This window comes from Helicoverpa zea, chromosome 19, assembly GCF_022581195.2.
Source record: "Helicoverpa zea isolate HzStark_Cry1AcR chromosome 19, ilHelZeax1.1, whole genome shotgun sequence".
NCBI classification, from domain to species: domain Eukaryota; kingdom Metazoa; phylum Arthropoda; class Insecta; order Lepidoptera; family Noctuidae; genus Helicoverpa; species Helicoverpa zea.
In genome coordinates, this window is record NC_061470.1 from 8,615,223 (window position 1) to 8,633,140 (window position 17,918).

Consider the following 17,918-nt stretch of genomic DNA (forward strand, 5'->3'; position numbering starts at 1 on the left):
TAATTAGCGACTAATTAACAATAACAACAGTTCGACTTATTCAGTCGCCGGTGAACGAACTTTAACTATTTTGCAATTAATTGAAATCTGAGTCATCAATCATTTTTCCTACCCAAAAACCGCAAAGCACGATCTAATGTTTAATTTCTAGCAAAATCCGGCATCAAGTTATTATTATTATTCTTTATTGCACACATCAATACATTTGACAAACTGAGAACAGAGAGATAATGTACAATGGCGAGCTTAACCTAGTGTTGGGTTCTCTTCCAGCCAACCTTAGAGTGAAAGAGTGATTTGATGGGGTAGGGCAAATGTGCAACTTTATACTAATAAAAAGAATATATATGTATGATAGCTTGATAAATAAAATATATACCTTTTATAATTATATAAAATATATACAATATAATACATACAAATATATACACAGATCATGTTACTTTGACAAAGGCTGTAGTATTTTGTTCGGAAAAAGCCTATACCAAGGGATGTATGCAGGTAATCTGATTGCTCTCAATCATGACGTCGGAAGGAAGTGGAGCATCAGAAGAGGTGTTTATCCCAGCTATGACTTATCACCCTTGTCGATCATGGAAGAGGTCCAGGGTCGCGATTCTACTAATTTTACTTAAGCGACATACGATTCACATCCGACTGAGATCCAATCACGACATAATTACGATTGAAGCGTATGTAGCATTCCACTATGTTTTTTTAATAAACGTTTTTATCCGTTTCTGTGATTCAATAATGAATCATATTGTCTGCAAATTATTTACGATTGTAATATGATTGTTGAGCAAACTACCGTATAGACCAAAGGGCAGACCAATCGCAAACGTCGAATGTCATTGGAATACGATTGGTCTTATATTAGTATCTAGCAGAATGTCCGCTGAGGTTGAAACTGCTATTATGATTCATTTTCTATTCAATTTTGACATTATTAACTTAGCAGAATCGGGCCATAGATGTGATATCAAGAGAATTACCTACCGTTTGTTGCCCGTGGTACTACCAATAGTACTACCAGTAGTATCACGGGCAAATTTTTCTTCCCGTAGTACAACCAAGCGGTCTGGTAGTACCACAGGCAAGAAAAAACTACCCTTGGTACTACTGTCAATATTTTAGTTTTTTTTCAACCCTTTTGTTGTCACAGTTGATATTGACATCCTAGAAAGAGAATTGAAATATATATTTTTTTAATGTGGATATATTTTGGTACTGTTTCGTAAATAGGTCTGGTAGTTGTGAAATTTTTCATTGCTCAAAATCGACAAGAGTCAAAAACACTTAGTTTTAGTAAACCTACCAATCTCGGAATTTCGATGCAACTGCTCTCCCCGTGTACCAAGACAGCATAACTTACCTGAGTATTCCAATGTCCAGACGGAAATGCTGACAAAGTACCAGGATAGCATAAAATACATCAAGTAAATCCCACGAGATCAAGGTATTCAATTCTGATTTGTGAAAAAAAAAACTAAGTGTTTTTGACTCTTGTCGATTTTGAGCAATGAAAAATTTCACAACTACCAGATCTATTTAGGAAATAGTACCAAAATACATCCACATTAAAAAATAAATATATTTCAATTCTCTTTCTAGGATGACAATATCAACTGTGACAACAAAAGGGTTGAAAAAAAACTAAAATATTGACAGTAGTACCACGGGCAGTTTTTTCTTGCCTGTGGTACTACCAGACCGCTTGGTAGTACTACGGGAAGAAAAATTTGCCCGTGGTACTACTGGTAGTACTATTGGTAGTACCACGGGCAACAAACGTTACCTACTGCTAGACAGCCTAGAACCAGCTGGCTCAAGTACTTACCTATATACGTAATTATACGTCAACGTTCAACTATATCAACGTCATTCCTGAGTACCTATTACTACGTATGAACATGTTACAATCACACATTCACGACACGGGATTTTCGAGTAAAACTTAAAACTATCACTTAATGTTATGCAAATAAAGTAGTTTCAAAGTTAACCTTAAGTTAAAAAACACATACATAATTACATTCATAGTATATTGTAATTTTATGCGTCACATAAATATAGTGTGCACCCTGATGCCGTCACTGGGCGCTGCTTATCATGTAGGTATATGCAATTAGGTACGTACCTATGATTTCTAGTCGGGTGCAATTCCCGGGTCGGGCAAAAATCTCATTGTGGGCTTCAAGAAACTTTCTAAAAATAGCGAAGTAAGATAGGGAGATGTGTGAACTGATCAAGGCGAGGTAGGTACTCAATGTATACCTATCCACTCCAAAAATCGGCAATGGGTGCAGTTATTGAGTCCTCTATAACTTTGTTATTCCGAATTGATTTGACTAGCAATCATATTTTTAACGTCATCACTACTTACTCATAACAATAAGTAGGTACTTACGACAAATGCGTACCTAGAAATTCCTATCCGAAAATTGGTCTCTATTCCTGTTCATAAGCGATAAAAATCATCTGTAAGATTAATTTCCCTGAAACTAACGAAAGTATTTAACTTTGATATATAAGTAGGTGTGTCACCACAAAACTTTAACACAAAAAAACTTACACGTCAAAATAATTGGTTCAACGTCCCGAACCGTTTGAGTTCATCCACGGTCAATAGCTAAATGTTATGTTTATTTCAATCTATATAAATAGGAGAAATTTCGATTCGAAATCACTTGCACTGAGCTATCACAAGGCTTCGGTGTGGTTTCCAAATTAAAGAATTATTTCGTTTAATTATTTACACGTAAGTACTGAAACAGTATTCTGATTGTTAATATTAACGGTGAGTTGTACCATTTAACTAAATATAACTATAATCGAACCATTTTTGGTTTGCCAAGGGGCGGCAAGTATACGGCTGATTGTGGTTTAGTTAAATTAGTGGATAGTTAAATGGTGCAACTGAGTAACTTCTGGGGAGTTCGTGGTGAAGGGTGGGCGTTTTGGGGGCTGTCGTTTGTAAATTTCTGACGTTCTGATGTTCAGTCTTAATTTTTCTTCTTTAAAAATGTATTTTCATGTAAGTCCGATCCTAGAATGTGCATCAGGTAGCTGGGAGACTTTATATCTATTTTTCTACAAGAATATCTGGAGACATCTTGGAGCCTTCGTTTCTTCCAGCCCTCCTAACGTCAATCACTAGATTAACACACCACAGATAACACTTTCTAATTGTTACTCCTTTCTGACCATGCAGTTTGACAATGGCGCCGACTCCGCAAGAACTTGCCGTGGAGCCGCAGCAGGAGAGACAGGGCGTGTCGGGGAAGTCACCTGTCCCTGACGGCGAGAGGGTCGTCATCTCCGGCATGTCAGGGCTCTTCCCCTCCTCGCAGCACGTTAAGGACTTGGAAGATATCCTGTATAATAAGGTTTGATGCGTGATCATTTAAAAGAGGTTCTTATGGGGGTAATAAAGTTTGTCGTACATATTACTCTAGGCTATATTTGTAACTTAGGTATTGAAAGTGTGTATAATATATTTGCCATAAGCGTTTCATCCTATAAAATCTGACGGCACGCCTCTTATGGTTTAGGAGATGGAATCAGAGACAGCAGATGTACTGTAGATGTAGTTAACCAATCAACCGTAAAGTTACCACTATCAACAGTAAAAGCATCGACCTAACTACTCTAAAATCCAACACTATAAATAATGCCTTTCTCTTCAGGTGAATCCGCTGACGTCGGACCGCCTCCGCTGGTCGGTGACGCATCCCGAGGCGGCGCAGCACGTGGGCACCGTGCCGGACCTGGACCGGTTCGATGCCCAGTTCTTCAGGGTGCACTACCGCCTCAGCAACAATATGGACCCCATGTCCCGCAAGGTCCTCGAACAGGCGTATAATGCCATTTACGATGCAGGTAAGCTACACTCTGCCTAAATGTTCTTCCTATCTTTACATCGCAGTAGTAGGATTAGTAGGCTACGACTATTCATATAAAGTTTTAATTTGTAGGTGGTTCCAATACTAAGTTTTAAGTATGATGATGTATGTATGTATAAGGAACAGTTATAGAAACTGTGGCTGTGTATCTACATTATGCGTAAATACATAAAAAAACAGTTGCAGTCAATTTTCGGAATATAGTTAATTTAAAGTACCTACGGTTCTACTTATTATACAAAACAAGAAGAATAAATGCATATATTTGTTTCTATTATATGATCAAATGCACATAATTGCCTAAAAATATCCAAATTAAATAATTAATAGTCTAATGTTAAAGTTAACCTATTGATCCATGACCGTTGATCAGAGCTGAAAATTCAACTTAAAAAATAAATATTTAAAGGCCCAGGATGGTTGACTTACATGTTCTAATAAAATAATACTTAGTAAGTATTATTTTATTTTTACGATCAAGGAATATATGTTAAACGGTTTTTACTCTTCTAGGAGTGAACCCCGAGAGCTTGTCTGGTAAAAAGGTTGGAGTATTCGTCGGATCCTGCTTCTCGGAAACTGAAAAAGCTTCTTTCTACGACGCGGCTTCTAGATCAGGCTTGGGTATAACTGGGTAAGAAATAGTTATATTAGCATAGCTTCAATTTTGATCAACAATGCTTTAGGAATTAGACCCTAGTCTTGGGCTTTTGTAGAAGACAGACAAGGCGAGATTTGTCATTTTAGAAAAAAATATGTTATGAATTTAAGATGCCGGGGTTTGGGCTGCGGGATTGTTTTGGGCTGCGAGATGGTTCGAAAGAGTTACCGCGGCCTTGGTACATAAAAGACCTACGAAGGAACATGATGGGCTTAAGTCAGTAAGAGTCAAACTCTCCCACCGCGGCTAACCCACAGCGGGAGGAGTCATGATAATTTCCCAGCAGAAAAAAAAAGATGTCCAGATTTCTAAGATCAAGATTATTTCCAGGTGTTGTAAGGCTATGTTCGCGAACCGCATCTCGTACTGGCTGAACGCGAAGGGTCCGTCCATGTCTATCGACGAGGCGTGCTGCAGCTCCACCGCGGCACTTGAGCAAGCCTACCTCGCCATGAGTCGAGGGGAGTGCGAGGCTGCTATAGTCGGCGGGAGCTACTTGTGTCTGCATCCTCAGTCTACGGTGCATTATGGAAGGTGAACATACCTACAAGTAGTAATTTGTGTCTTGAGAAAATGACTGCGGGCGCAATGATTTTATATTCCTTGTCAATTCTTGATCTCCCTTTTCCTAAATATGTTGGGGTTGGCTTCCAGTCTATCCCTTGCAAATCAAAAGGTTTACCCGAGGGGATTCCTAAGTATTAATATTATATTTTTTCAATTGTAGGTTGAGTAATAAATAAGTTTTGTACTTTTCTGTATGCAGAATCATAAACCAGGCGGTGGACGGAAAAACGAAGTCGTTTGATACGAATGCCGACGGCTGCGTTAAGTCAGAAGCTATTAACGTTCTGTTTCTGCAGAAGGCTAAAGATGCTTTGAGGTACGTTTAGCTAATGATTTATATCTTATTTATCTAGACCTAAGTTTACAGAAATAAGGTCTAAGTTTTTCCTAAATATAAATTATTTTTTTACAGGATTTACGCAGACTTGATGCACGCGAAAACGGAATTTGTTGGTCTTTTAAAGACAGAAACAGGCCCTCAATATGGTTACATCAGAAACCCCGAATCGACTGTTAACTTCTTGAACAAATTTTATGAGGAAGCGCGGGTGCCACCGCATGCTGTCGAATACGTTGAAGCTTTTGGTTCAGGTATTTATAATTTATGCATTCCACTCTAGTTAACATTATGCATAAGATTAATTAACATTTCGTTGTGTTTTACTAAAAAAATGACGCAGAATCGATAAAACATTAAAAAACGATGTACCATTTTGGGAGCTTCTTCTAAATAAAGATATATTTTTATTCCAGCTTCATCGGAGGCCGACAAAGCAGAATTAGAAGCCATCGACAGGGTGTTCTGCAAAGGAAAGGAAGAGCCACTTCTTGTAGGCAGCGTCATTAGTAACATTGGGTACGGTGAAGCCGCTTCAGGCATATCTGCTATAACGAAGGTTTTGTTGGGTTACCGGCGTGGAGAGATAGCAGCTAACCTGCATTGTGAGAATCCACGACAAGATGTGGCGGGAATACGAGACGGGCGTATGCGCGTGGTTACGAAGCACGAGCCCATCCAGCGCAGCTATGTCGCCGTCAATGGGATGTCCGTGACTGGTGTTAACTCGCATGTTCTGCTACATGGACATTACAAGCCCAAGGTATGACCCTAGAACAGTTAAACCTGTTGATTCTGGTTCTGTAAACGACTGTACTTGTCAACCCCACATCATATCACCTCACGTCAGTCTTCTAATTCCTATTGTGGTCTTTCAGGACACAACACGGTACAAGAGTAACATCCCGCATCTCGTGACACTATCCGCGAGACAAGATAGCACCGTTTCGAAGATCTTTGGATATTTGAAGTCGCACCCAATAGACCCCGAGGAATTAGCTCTGCTACACAACATTCACCAGTATAACATCACGGGCCACTTGGGCAGAGGATTCATAATTCTTCGTAAGTAAACCTTAATGGTTGTGGAAACTTAATGGAACCTTTAACGGAATTAAGATTTGATGATGACTGAAACCTTTTTAATTTTCTAGAGACGGACGAAGAACAGAAGACTGTGACTCTATGTGAGCAGGCTGAGTACTTCGACGACGCTCGCAGACCGCTGTGGTTCGTGTACAGCGGGATGGGCTCGCAGTGGGCTGGAATGGGCGCGCAACTCATGCGTATACCTATCTTCACTGCTGCTATAGAGCGGTATTTATTTTCATCATCATCAATATTTACAATGTAGAAATAAGGAAATCGTCCACTTTTAATTTTTACCCTTTCTTTACAAGACTACAATTTTTAACCTTCCTAACCTATGTCATTATGAATTAAAATATATAATCCACATTTCAGATGCCGCGTAGCTCTAGAACCGAAGGGCATCGACATCGTCAATATAATCACATCTCCTGAAAAGACGATGTTCAACAATATTCTGCACTCGTTCGTGGGAATAGCTGCCATTCAGATAGGTCTCACTGATGTTCTACGGGAACTTGGATTGGTACCAGATGGAATCATAGGTAATACTTTAAAAACTTTTAATAAAATCAGGCAGAGTAAAGCGATCTTCACACTGCCCCGCATCATGCTGCATATTGCGTGTCGACGCACCTACGGGAGTTCCTGCGGGAGTCTAGATCTGATTCATCGTGCGGGTTTTTTTGCGCACTCACGCGCGTAGGTGCGTTTTGTAGATTCGCACGGCGGCTCTCATCGAGATCCATTTTCAAACACACACGTCACTCCCATTCAAAATCACGCGCGGCACTGCGCTATTCGGTGTGCCATACCTTGTGTCTCGCCCCGCACCTACGCGCGGGGGTGCATGTTTCTCCGCGTCTATGCGCGTGATCCGCATGAACGCGTTTGGATGCATTTTCAGTGTGTTGGACTGTGCGTGTTTTCCATACAAACGGAGATACTTACAAACAACGGAAGAACACGCATCCACGCGCTACGCTGCATCATGCGGGGCAGTGTGAGAATCGCCTAAAGACAAAATAGATATTTATTTGGATAAGATTTTCTGAAATTAACGACTTTCTAATAAAACAGGTCACAGTGTTGGTGAATTGGGGTGCGCGTACGCTGATGGCTGTTTAACGGCAGAAGAAATGATATTGTCGGCTTACAGTCGCGGTCTGGTATCATTGCAAACTCCATTCATACGTGGATCGATGGCTGCTATTGGAGTGGGATATGAACAGGTACATAACGTATTTCTGATTCTACAAGATTTGAGATAGGTATGTGAACTTTTAATTATGTTGTATTATGTAATAGATTAATATCTTCTATTATTTTTTATCGACAGATTTCAAAAATGTGTCCTCCCGAGATAGAGGTAGCTTGTCACAATGGACCTGAGTCTAGCACTATTTCGGGACCCGCTGATAAGATGCGCGAGTTTGTGGCTGAGTTGACTGAAAAGGGAATTTTCGCTAAGGAAGTTCCATGCTCCAACATTGCCTATCACTCACGTTATATTGCTGATGCTGGTAAATATATTCTAAATTATCGGTATTTTTATCTAACTTTGGTCGCCGATACAGTTTTTGTTTTTGTTGCTACAGGTCCTGGTTTGCTGAAATACCTGAAGGAAGTTATTAAGACTCCCAGAGAACGTAGCAAGCGTTGGGTATCGACTTCTGTACCAGAAGATAGGTGGGAAGAATCCCTAGCTAAGTACTCTTCAGCGGAATATCACACGAACAATCTTTTGGTAAGAACTTCATATATTTTCGTACATATAGTCTCTTATGTTAAAGGTTTTTGTATTTCCTAACTATGGTGTTTGATTTGTAGAACCCAGTGCTGTTCGAGGAGACGATGAAGCATATACCGAGTAACGCGGTGTTGGTGGAGGTAGCTCCCCATGGTCTACTGCAGGCCATCCTGAAGCGATCTCTCCCCAGCGACTGTAAGAACATTGCGCTTACCAGGCGCGCCCATCCCGACAATACGTACCTACTGCTTGAAGCTGTTGGGAAGTCAGTACTATTAGTTTAAAGTACTATTGCATGTTTATATTCTCGGTGACAATTATGTAATTGATTATGTTAATTCCCAGGTTGTACATGGAAGGTTACAACCCAAAAGTTCACATACTCTACCCTAAGGTCGAGATGCCGGTGTCTACAGAGACGCCATTCTTGTCCAATCTTATCGAGTGGGCACATGGAGAAAAATGGTGAGCATTTTATTGGTTTAACATCCTTTGGAACTTCACACCAAGATTTTTTTGAAACGAGACTACTATCTACATGTGTTTTGATTTTCAGGCTTTTACCTGTATACCGTTCAGCAGCTAGAAGATTCGGCGCAGCTTGTACTTACGTTATGTCTTTGCACGATAAAGAACATGAATATCTTAAAGGACACATCATCAGAGGTATTTAACTTTTCTAAACACGTAGATGCCATCATACTGCTGAGCGAACTTGCTAAACATGTTACGACTATTTCAGAAAATACGGTGTTCCCGTTTATGGCCTCATTGGTGGCTGTATGGGATACCCTGGCCATGACCCTGAATGTTCCTAAGAAGCAGTTGTCAGTAGAATTCCGTGATGTGCACCTGTATGCACAGCCCGTCATGCACTCCCAGAGCCAACTCAAGCTAAGAGTTGCCCTGCAAAAAGGAACTGGATCGTTTGAGGTATGCCTTGCAGAATCACCCCTATTTGCCTTTAAAATATATTTTTCCAATTTAAATCTGCAGCTGTTACATAATAGATCTCCCATAGTTTAAATAAACTAACTTTTTGTTAATTTATATTACAGGTGTTTGACCAAGACGTCAAGGTGGCAACAGGCACAATCTTTGACTCCGTAAAAAGCGGTAAGAAAGATGAAGTGCAATTCAAAGGCTCCGAAGAGATGGAGCTCAACTGTGACGACATTTATGATTTACTGCGTGAACGAGATTATATGTACAGGTATTGTAAAAATATAACTTTCTTAACTTACATTTTCTTCAAAATATAACTAGAAATAGTACGATGTTGGAATGAATGATAGATCTTAACTTGGAGAATAGAATTCTAGTTTAGGAAATGCTAAGACGTTTTAGATTAAACTGAAATGAATGTATATGTTTTCCTAACAATACTGAAATTAAAGTATCTCGCACAGCGGTGAGTTCCGCAGCATGGAGGGGTGTGACAGCGCGCTGAGCGCGGCGGCGCTGGCGTGGCGCGACAACTGGGTGACGTTCCTCGACGGCTTGCTGCAGCTCAACATGCTGCGCCAGCCGCACCGCGCCGTCACGCTGCCCACGCACATCAGGAGACTCGCTATTGACGTCGAAAAGCATCAAAACGCGGAAAAAATCACGTCAGAAGACAAAGTCTTGTACAAAGCTGAGGTGTTAGAAGAACATGACTTTACTAGGTAAACTATAAGCAGATTTTTAGTATATTTAATAATATGTGAGAACTAGGAGAAAAATTTTATAATAATTATGTTTTCATACTTTTCTTAGATGTGGTGGTGTTATTCTGGAGAACATCAATTATCGTAATTTGTCAGCAATAAGTACAAGAAAGATGAAAATGCAGTCTCTGAAGTTTGTGCCAAATTTCCAAGTAGACCAGCAAGTGAGTATTTTTGTAATAAGAAATAATAGGTTACAATAGTTATTATTCTACACACAAAATCTATTTTATCAAGTTTTATGATTATTTCCAGCTCTCAACTTCACTTCAAGTGTTTTTGCAAATAATTACTGAAAACATCAACAAAGATTCCATAAAAGTTATGGCTGTTACTAACAACCGATCGAAAAGCGCTGTCTTTGAAAAAATAAAGAATGTTGGACCTAATGTTAACGGTGTCACCATTGATTATGAAGAATGCGATTTAGAAGACTTTAGTTCAGCAAAGAACAATGGCTGTTCACTGAAGAAAGCAGATGTTGTGATTCTCCGCAATCTATCAATTGACGATACCGTAAGTATACTTATTATTTACCTCGCTTACTTATTATTTATTCGTTTGATAAAGCTATTGATCTTCAACTGTTTCATTAACAGATGTGTCAAATGCTACATTTCGGACTGGAACGTGATTCCTTCATCGTGAACGAAGAGGACAATATGTACACTGGGCGCGTGCGGCCCGCAGCTTTGTACAAAACGTTAGCGTCTCATGGCAATGAGTGCACTCGACTGGACCTGGTGCGCTGGCGGCCGAAGCAACTGGACACGCCCACCACGGCCATCACTGTCCGCGCCAACCTCGACTTCGCGCACCTCACGGCAACACGAGCTAGCCTCCCGCCCCGCAACCGTCTGCTCATTATTGCTCCCTTCCCAACCCCAGCCGGTCTGAAGTCTCTTGTCCAAACTTGGAGGAAAGATGTACAACGCAATCATATTCACTTGGTCACTGTTAACACTGAAGAAGGCAATAATTTCTTTTTGGATGATCTGCCTCACGTTAACCTCGCGTTTACTGTTTTCGATCATGTAAGTGTAATTTTTTATTTTTATTTGTGTTCTTGATGCCGTATTCTACAATTTGACATAACATTGCAAAATTTTAGGGTATCTGGGGAGGAGAGTACTTTGTGCCAGTGTCGGACGCCTCGACCGTGTGCAGCAATGTAACTCTTCAGAGCGTACAAGTTGGAGATGTCAATGCACTGCAGTGGGTGGAGGCCACTGACGCCGGTGACTCTGGGATACCAGTGACGGTATGTGATTTATATACCTCGCAGAAAAAACGTGAATAGAGGATGATATATCGAGAGTTTAAGAAAAATCCTTTGATTTAGTCACAAAAATATACTTTGTAAATGATTCTTTCAGGTGCATTATGCTGGTATCTCTAACACAGATGTTAAGAAGGCCATTGGAAAAATTCCATTCAATGATGAGCAAGAAAACAACTATGGCATGGATTTCAGTGGAATCACTAAGAGGTAAAAAATATGTTGTACCTGTAGTCAAATATTTTGGGGTTTCCTGTAATTGGAAAAGCGATTCGGTGGCATAATAAGATACACAGCTTAGATTTCGGAACTATTGATATTAATCGTTAATTATGTGCCATTCAATTCATGCTAATATACTTTTCGTGATAGCGGCACTCGCGTGATGGGCTTGGTGCGAGGTGGAGCAGCCAGCAGCGTGGTGCGCGCGCAGTCGCAGCTGCTGTGGCCCGTGCCGGTACACTGGAGCCTCGAGGACGCCGCCACCGTGCCGCTCGCCTACGCGCACGCCTTCTACTGTCTCGTGAGTACAATACATAACACCTTCAACAGCTTCCATTAATTGCTTCTCCAGTATATCCACGGAGAGATGGATGGAAATACTTCTATAACTTATTTAACGACTATCTAATAATTCTTACTGCATTTATGTTTCCATGGATTGAGTCCCAAATCAGAAATCAATTTCAATTGTTTATTGTAGGCCATCAAAGCTAAAAAGGCCCTGTCTCCTACAACAACTGTGTTTGTGCACGGCGGGGCTGGAGCCTTTGGTCAGGCTGTGCTCTCCATAGTACTGGCTCACGGCTGCCAAGTATTCACGACCGTCAGTGACATACGCAAGAAACACTTTTTACTCAAACTATTCCCAGGATTAAAACGTAAGATTTTGATTTTATATCCGCTTGGACGTAGCATTCGTTCTCAAATTATATAATGACTAAACATACATATTTTGTTTTCAGCTGAGAACGTTGGAAATTCTCGTGATCATAGTTTCCGTGATATGGTTCTAAATGCAACAAAGGGGAAGGGATGTGAAATCGTTCTAAGCTCAGTTAAAGGAGATTTGAAAAAAGTACTTATTTTTTCTATTATTTTTGTTTCATTTGATATATTTATTGCCCTCATATTTTGAACATAACATTAACGAAACCGTTTTCCTCAGTCTACACTCTGCTGTGGTGGTTTCGATGGAGTATTTTTGGATGTTTCACAAATACACAATCAAGAAGAAGATTTTGAATTCGGCATGTTCCACCTTACTAAGGAAAGGGCCTATATGACTACCGATTTCTCAATAATATTTGACGGTGTAGACGCTCGTGAAATCAATGTAAGTACAGCAAAGAAAGCAGTGGTTTTTTAGCACGAGAAGGTTAGGCAAATGATATTCAAGTAAAATGGTCCTTCCCTCAGGCCTTGCAGCGCATGATAAGTGAGGGCATTCGCGCGGGGTACGTGCGTCCGCTGTCGCGCGTGACGTACGCGCCGCACGACGCCGCGCGCGCGTTCCGCCTGCTGGCCGCCAGCCGCCACCGCGGCAGGGTGCTGCTCAGGATGCACGAGGACACACTGATGGCTAAACCCAGGTGACACAATTATGAAACTATAAGATAGTTCAACTCAGATTTGCGCGCGGCCCTATGTGTGCGTCGGCTTGTAAATATACAACTTTCATTCGTGTGACAGTGACGTCGTCCGAGCATGACGTGTTCTTATCGCTTTTTGTTATGGGTACAGTCGTTTACGAAAATGTCTAGTTCTTCACGGAGAAAATGTTTAAGGAGTCAGGTGGCGTTTCAAAAAATGAAACAACATTCAAAGCTTTTTATTATTACATTTTACAGTTTTTCATTATTTTCTCATAAGTTTTTTCAAATTGACGTTGACAGTATCTAAGAAATAAATGAGGTGAAATATCTAAGATGAATTAAATACTCCTTACATATTTTCTAGATCTCGGGGTACGCGGACAATAAATAAAAGTGTGGACTAAGAATGTAAAAAGACGTATAATCTAGTATAATAATGTAAACAAAATGTGTGAGGAATTTTAAAAAATAATATTGCTTCGCATAATGTCGACCAAAATAAGACGGAAATAATTAAACTCATAAATGAACGTTTAAGTCATATTGATGAAGGGATGTTGGGTAATACTTGTCGACATGTACAAAAGAAAAAAGAAAAATACTATAGACATTTTGACATGGAGTCAAAATTTATAATTTACCTCGGTGAGAGTAGCGAATCCGAAAATTCATCATTTGATTTTTCAAGTAGCGATTCAGAATCATTATAAATAAATAAACATTAAATTACGTAATAACTGTTTTTCTTTAAACAGCCGTAACCCCTAAATAACTGTATTTGTACCCGACTGTACCTCTTGTCACGCACACAAAGTCACTGTGTATGTACAAGGGTTACCCCACACATAAGGCCGCGCGCAAGACTGAGTTGAACTTACTATAATGTCTTGAAACTAATGAGTAACTTCCAAAACGGCCGAAATTGTGGCCATCTACAGTAAAACTTTACTCACAGTAGCGCGAGTGGGTCAATGAGATGGTCCCAACTTTGACTTTGTTTTGTACTAAAATGCTTACTGTCTTACAGAGTCTTCTGCAGTCCGCATCTTTGTCAGCTTATCGTAATGAATGACGAAAGTTTAGGACTTCAACTGGTGGATAGACTTGTGACTCGAGGTGCAAAGAAACTCCTTATACACACCAAAGACCACGGAAAAGCTAAATTCCAATTCAAGTTACGGTAAGTTAAGCTTCGTAAGGACTTTCAAATTTCGAATAGTTATAAAATGTTAATAAAAACTTACCTTTCTTGTATTCAGGGCATGGAAAAAGGCCGGTGTCCAAATAAAAATTTCTTCAGATAGTTTCAACAGCGAAAAAGATGTAATGGCATTAATTAATGAAGCTGAGGGTATGGGTTCAGTGCAAGGAATATATGCATTTGCTAATGATGACAACGTTATGGTCCAAGAATTATTACTTGCTAAACTGGATGCAGTATCACGAAAAGTTTGTCAACAGCTAAGGTGAGATTTTGTCACTACATTTTCTGAATGCTTGAAACAAAGATAACTTAGCCAGCTTCTTAGTCGAGTATTTATTGTGCACGGAGACAATTAAATAAATGTTAACTCTTTTTTCAGACGGTTTGTTGTTATAAACCTCGGTGACAGTATGGCGGGCAAACAAACGTGCCAATCCCGTGCACAGAATAAGTTCCCAGCTAATTTTATAGCTTTGCCTGAACTGAAGAATGTAAGTATCCTTACTGACGTTTTAATGCGGTAGTGGGTTTGAGATGTCCCGATAAGTTGAACTCATTCAGCATTTAAAAAACAATTTAATTATAATAATTATTTGCTTTCAGGAGTCGGGCGCTGGTTACGCAGTGGATGCCGTGGAGCGCGCTCTCTGCGGAACTGATACAGTGCTGGTTGCGCAAAAATCAAACACACAAACATCTGACTTGCTGCAACAACTTGCTGCGTTGGCAGGTTGTTATTAAGTCTAATCTAAATCTGTACAAACATTATATCATTACCCAAACACCTTTTTACCTAATATAACACAATTAGGACCAAATATGCCTATAAAACTCACAATTTATTTCCAGAAATCCCAGAAATCAATTTGAAAGAGAACACGCCACCGACGGCTACGTTAGAAGAGCTGGGTATTCAAGACGATAAGCTACTGCTAGTGGCCACGTTCTTGCGAGTACACTACAATGTTGAGTTTAGTGAAAATGACGTACCGAAACTTACATTACAGACGTAAGTTTGTCAAATGACTACTAAAATACATATAGATTCTCGGTTCGGGCCCAAATCTTGACTGCCTAAAATGTTACTTTCAACATTAACTTTCACAAAGCAGGATAGAATGTTTGTGCACTATAGTATTTCCTACGCAGAGGCAGAATTTTATAAATGTATAAATGTTGGTCTGGAAGACATTATTATTCTGAAATATCTATTAAAGCTGCATATAATAGCAATAAAATTAAGAATATTTCTAACCATACCCATTGCCTTAATTACCTTTTACCTAATGGAAGTATTTATTAATTCACCAGCATACAAAACTTGGGAACAACAGAATCATCATTTGAAGACGTGAAAGGGCTAGCGACTTTCTTCTCATATGTCGACACAGACGAACTCAAAGCGACTACTGATTTTGTGAACATGCCTACAATTGCTAGCGGTGACGTATTGGTAAGTATTTGCACCATTGACCAATATCAAGTTCAAGACCATCCCCCAGTAAATTGATAATTTAATTCAAGTCTCGATTTTCCATGCATTCGTTTTTAGGGGGCTAAACGTATCTAATCTTCCATCTCCTATCCATGAAAACAACTCTCAGATATTCTATTAAAGATTCAGACTAATGTTTCCTTACTTATTTTCAGCGAGAAGACGAATTCGACGCATCCCAAACGTACCTGTGCATAGTGCCGGGCATGGAGGGACATCACGAGCGGTTCCGGCTGCTGTGCGAGCGCCTCAAGCTGCCCGCCATTGTACTGCAGCCGGGGCTCGACCGGCCGAACGAAACTGTACACGAAACTGCTAAACGATATGTCGAGGTATGTGCTGGTTTTAAATGATGTAATGTAATATTGCTCATTCTCATGTAATCAATACGTTCCTCTGTTTTTTCAGGTGTTGCTGAATAAGACAGGGTTGAAAAACAAGTTTTATTTATTGGGCTATGAAACAGGAATAATGGTGGCATTAGAAATTGCAGTTATTTTAGAAGATAAAGGTAAGAGTACCCATTGAGGACCTTGACTAACGTCATAATATGTTATAGTTCGCAACTAAGAAGCACATAAGACGCTCATTTCATGTACCTAAAGGATAGGCATCTTAACTTCGATCGCAGCTTGATTGCATTTATTTCCATTTGCAGGATTAACTGGAACTGTTTACTGTCTTGGCTGTGCGCCGGATGAGTTACAATCTGCAGTTGAAGAAAACCTCTCAGATTATAAGACCGAAGAACATCTGCAGAACGCGGTGGTCAAACATATGTACAAGTTGATGGTGGGTGATATGGATGTCAGCCTAGATGCAGCAATAAGTGGCTCTGCTACATGGGCGCAGAAGGTGGAGTTGTGCGTGCGCACTCTGCTGGGGCGCGTGCCGCACTCGGCGCAGTACGCGCGCGCGCTGCTGGAGACGGCGCTGTCGCGCATCCAGCGCGCGCGCGCCCACGTGCCGCGCGTGCGGGCGCTGCGCTCGCGCCTGGTGCTGCTGCGCGCCGCCGCCGCGCGCCCACAGCCGCCCGCGCGCGCGCTGCAGCAGCACTCTCAGCTGCCCGTCGTCGTGCACCAGCTCAACTCACCGCTAGCACACGCAGCCAGAGACATAAGTTGTGCCTCTATCGTCAACGAGTATCTAGACGAAGAACTTTTACAAATATTCAAAGAAAAGAATATCTGCGAAGCATATTTGCTTAATCCGTACAGTTTTATAACTGTTAACTGAAAAAACGAATGTTCACGAATCATGTTTGTTATCTAAGTTATTTAAATATTTATTTATAAAATAAATGAAGGTTTGAAAACATTACAGTTTTTAATTTGTGAATGGGGTTGATTTTTGATGACGCTCAGCAAAACATGACTCTTGATTCAAAAACGAATAAGAAAGGCGTGTACTGATACACCAAAGATGTCAGCAATATTTTTGTTGTCAACTAAAGGTCTCCGAAGTACTTATTATTAACTCTCTAAATGGAAATTAAATAAAAATAATATCATATTCCCCCTGCCATGTTCCACCAGACATGGATACCATCATGTTTAAAGCCTAAGGATTTTCTAACTCTTCAAATACTTTATATATATTGTTCTTTAAGACCCATTCATCATCAGAAACGCTGGTCATGTCCCAGAGGGATTGGTTCTTAAAGTCTGTCGCTCTAAACGAGACGATGGTGGCGTTGCCGTGTCGTAATGCGTCGTTTAAATTGGATCTTAAGTCCTCCTCTTGGTCGCTGTAGCTGGAAAAGTCTATTATTTTACGTAACACATTGTTTTCTACAGAATGTTTAGAATCCTCATAGACGCTAGCGTTGGTCTCATTGCTATCTTTCGAGGACGGACCCATGAATCTTCTGTGTTTTTTATTTTTACCGCGTTTGGTCGGTCTAAAGAAATCTAGTGCGAGTTTCTTTAAATATTTTGGATAATTATTATTATCAGATTTCTTAGCTTTTCTCTTCTTGGCAAGAAGTCTATAGTGCCTTTGTTTTTCTTGAAGATATCGCAGTTGTTTTTCTTTTTCTTCTAATTGCTTTGTCAGCTTTTTGTCTCGGCGGTTCCGCAATTTGCTTTTCTTGATAGCCCGTGATGTGGTTGTGGTAGAGACATGATAAAATGCTCCGCTCTCACTAGTGTCATGTATTCTTTGGTTGCGGTGTTTACTGGCGCTCCTGATCGTCGGTTTGAGGTGCCCATGTCTTTCACGTCTAGAAAAATCTTTTTTATGATGACGTTGGTGTTTATGAGTCGAATGATGAAAATTATTTTTCTTAAGTACATTATGGTGACCATTTTTCTTCTTAAGTACATTAT

General features: G+C 40.2%; 2 protein-coding genes across 2 annotated transcripts; both read left to right on the forward strand.

Moving 5' to 3' along the window:
- Positions 1-3,221: 3,221 nt before the first annotated feature.
- LOC124639639 (fatty acid synthase-like) lies at positions 3,222-16,836 on the forward strand. Its single transcript, XM_047177079.1, has 38 exons — positions 3,222-3,389; positions 3,690-3,882; positions 4,419-4,539; positions 4,897-5,100; positions 5,333-5,449; positions 5,546-5,724; positions 5,887-6,233; positions 6,349-6,535; positions 6,625-6,787; positions 6,935-7,104; positions 7,640-7,791; positions 7,899-8,082; positions 8,158-8,306; positions 8,390-8,574; positions 8,655-8,774; positions 8,866-8,975; positions 9,052-9,242; positions 9,368-9,522; positions 9,719-9,976; positions 10,068-10,182; positions 10,274-10,534; positions 10,618-11,052; positions 11,130-11,279; positions 11,395-11,507; positions 11,670-11,820; positions 12,001-12,178; positions 12,263-12,375; positions 12,466-12,633; positions 12,717-12,889; positions 13,920-14,072; positions 14,152-14,358; positions 14,476-14,587; positions 14,700-14,826; positions 14,955-15,105; positions 15,408-15,549; positions 15,747-15,923; positions 16,000-16,102; positions 16,250-16,836. Exons 1-38 carry the CDS (start codon positions 3,222-3,224, stop codon positions 16,825-16,827), a joined length of 6,960 nt encoding a protein of 2,319 aa, XP_047033035.1. The 3' UTR covers positions 16,828-16,836.
- LOC124639485 lies at positions 10,310-11,156 on the forward strand. Its single transcript, XM_047176873.1, has 2 exons — positions 10,310-10,534; positions 10,618-11,156. The coding sequence occupies exons 1-2, from the start codon at positions 10,343-10,345 to the stop codon at positions 11,086-11,088; spliced, it is 663 nt and encodes a 220-aa protein (XP_047032829.1). The 5' UTR covers positions 10,310-10,342; the 3' UTR covers positions 11,089-11,156.
- Positions 16,837-17,918: the final 1,082 nt, after the last annotated feature.

Coding starts and splice junctions, on each gene's coding strand:
- LOC124639639 (XM_047177079.1), top strand. CDS start 3,222: ATGGCGCCGACTCCGCAAGAACTTGCCGTGGAGCCGCAGCAGGAGAGA. Junction 3,883..4,418: donor TAATGCCATTTACGATGCAG/GTAAGCTACACT, acceptor TTACTCTTCTAG/GAGTGAACCCCGAGAGCTTG. Junction 9,523..9,718: donor GAACGAGATTATATGTACAG/GTATTGTAAAAA, acceptor TATCTCGCACAG/CGGTGAGTTCCGCAGCATGG.
- LOC124639485 (XM_047176873.1), top strand. CDS start 10,343: ATGGCTGTTACTAACAACCGATCGAAAAGCGCTGTCTTTGAAAAAATA. Junction 10,535..10,617: donor ATCTATCAATTGACGATACC/GTAAGTATACTT, acceptor TTTCATTAACAG/ATGTGTCAAATGCTACATTT.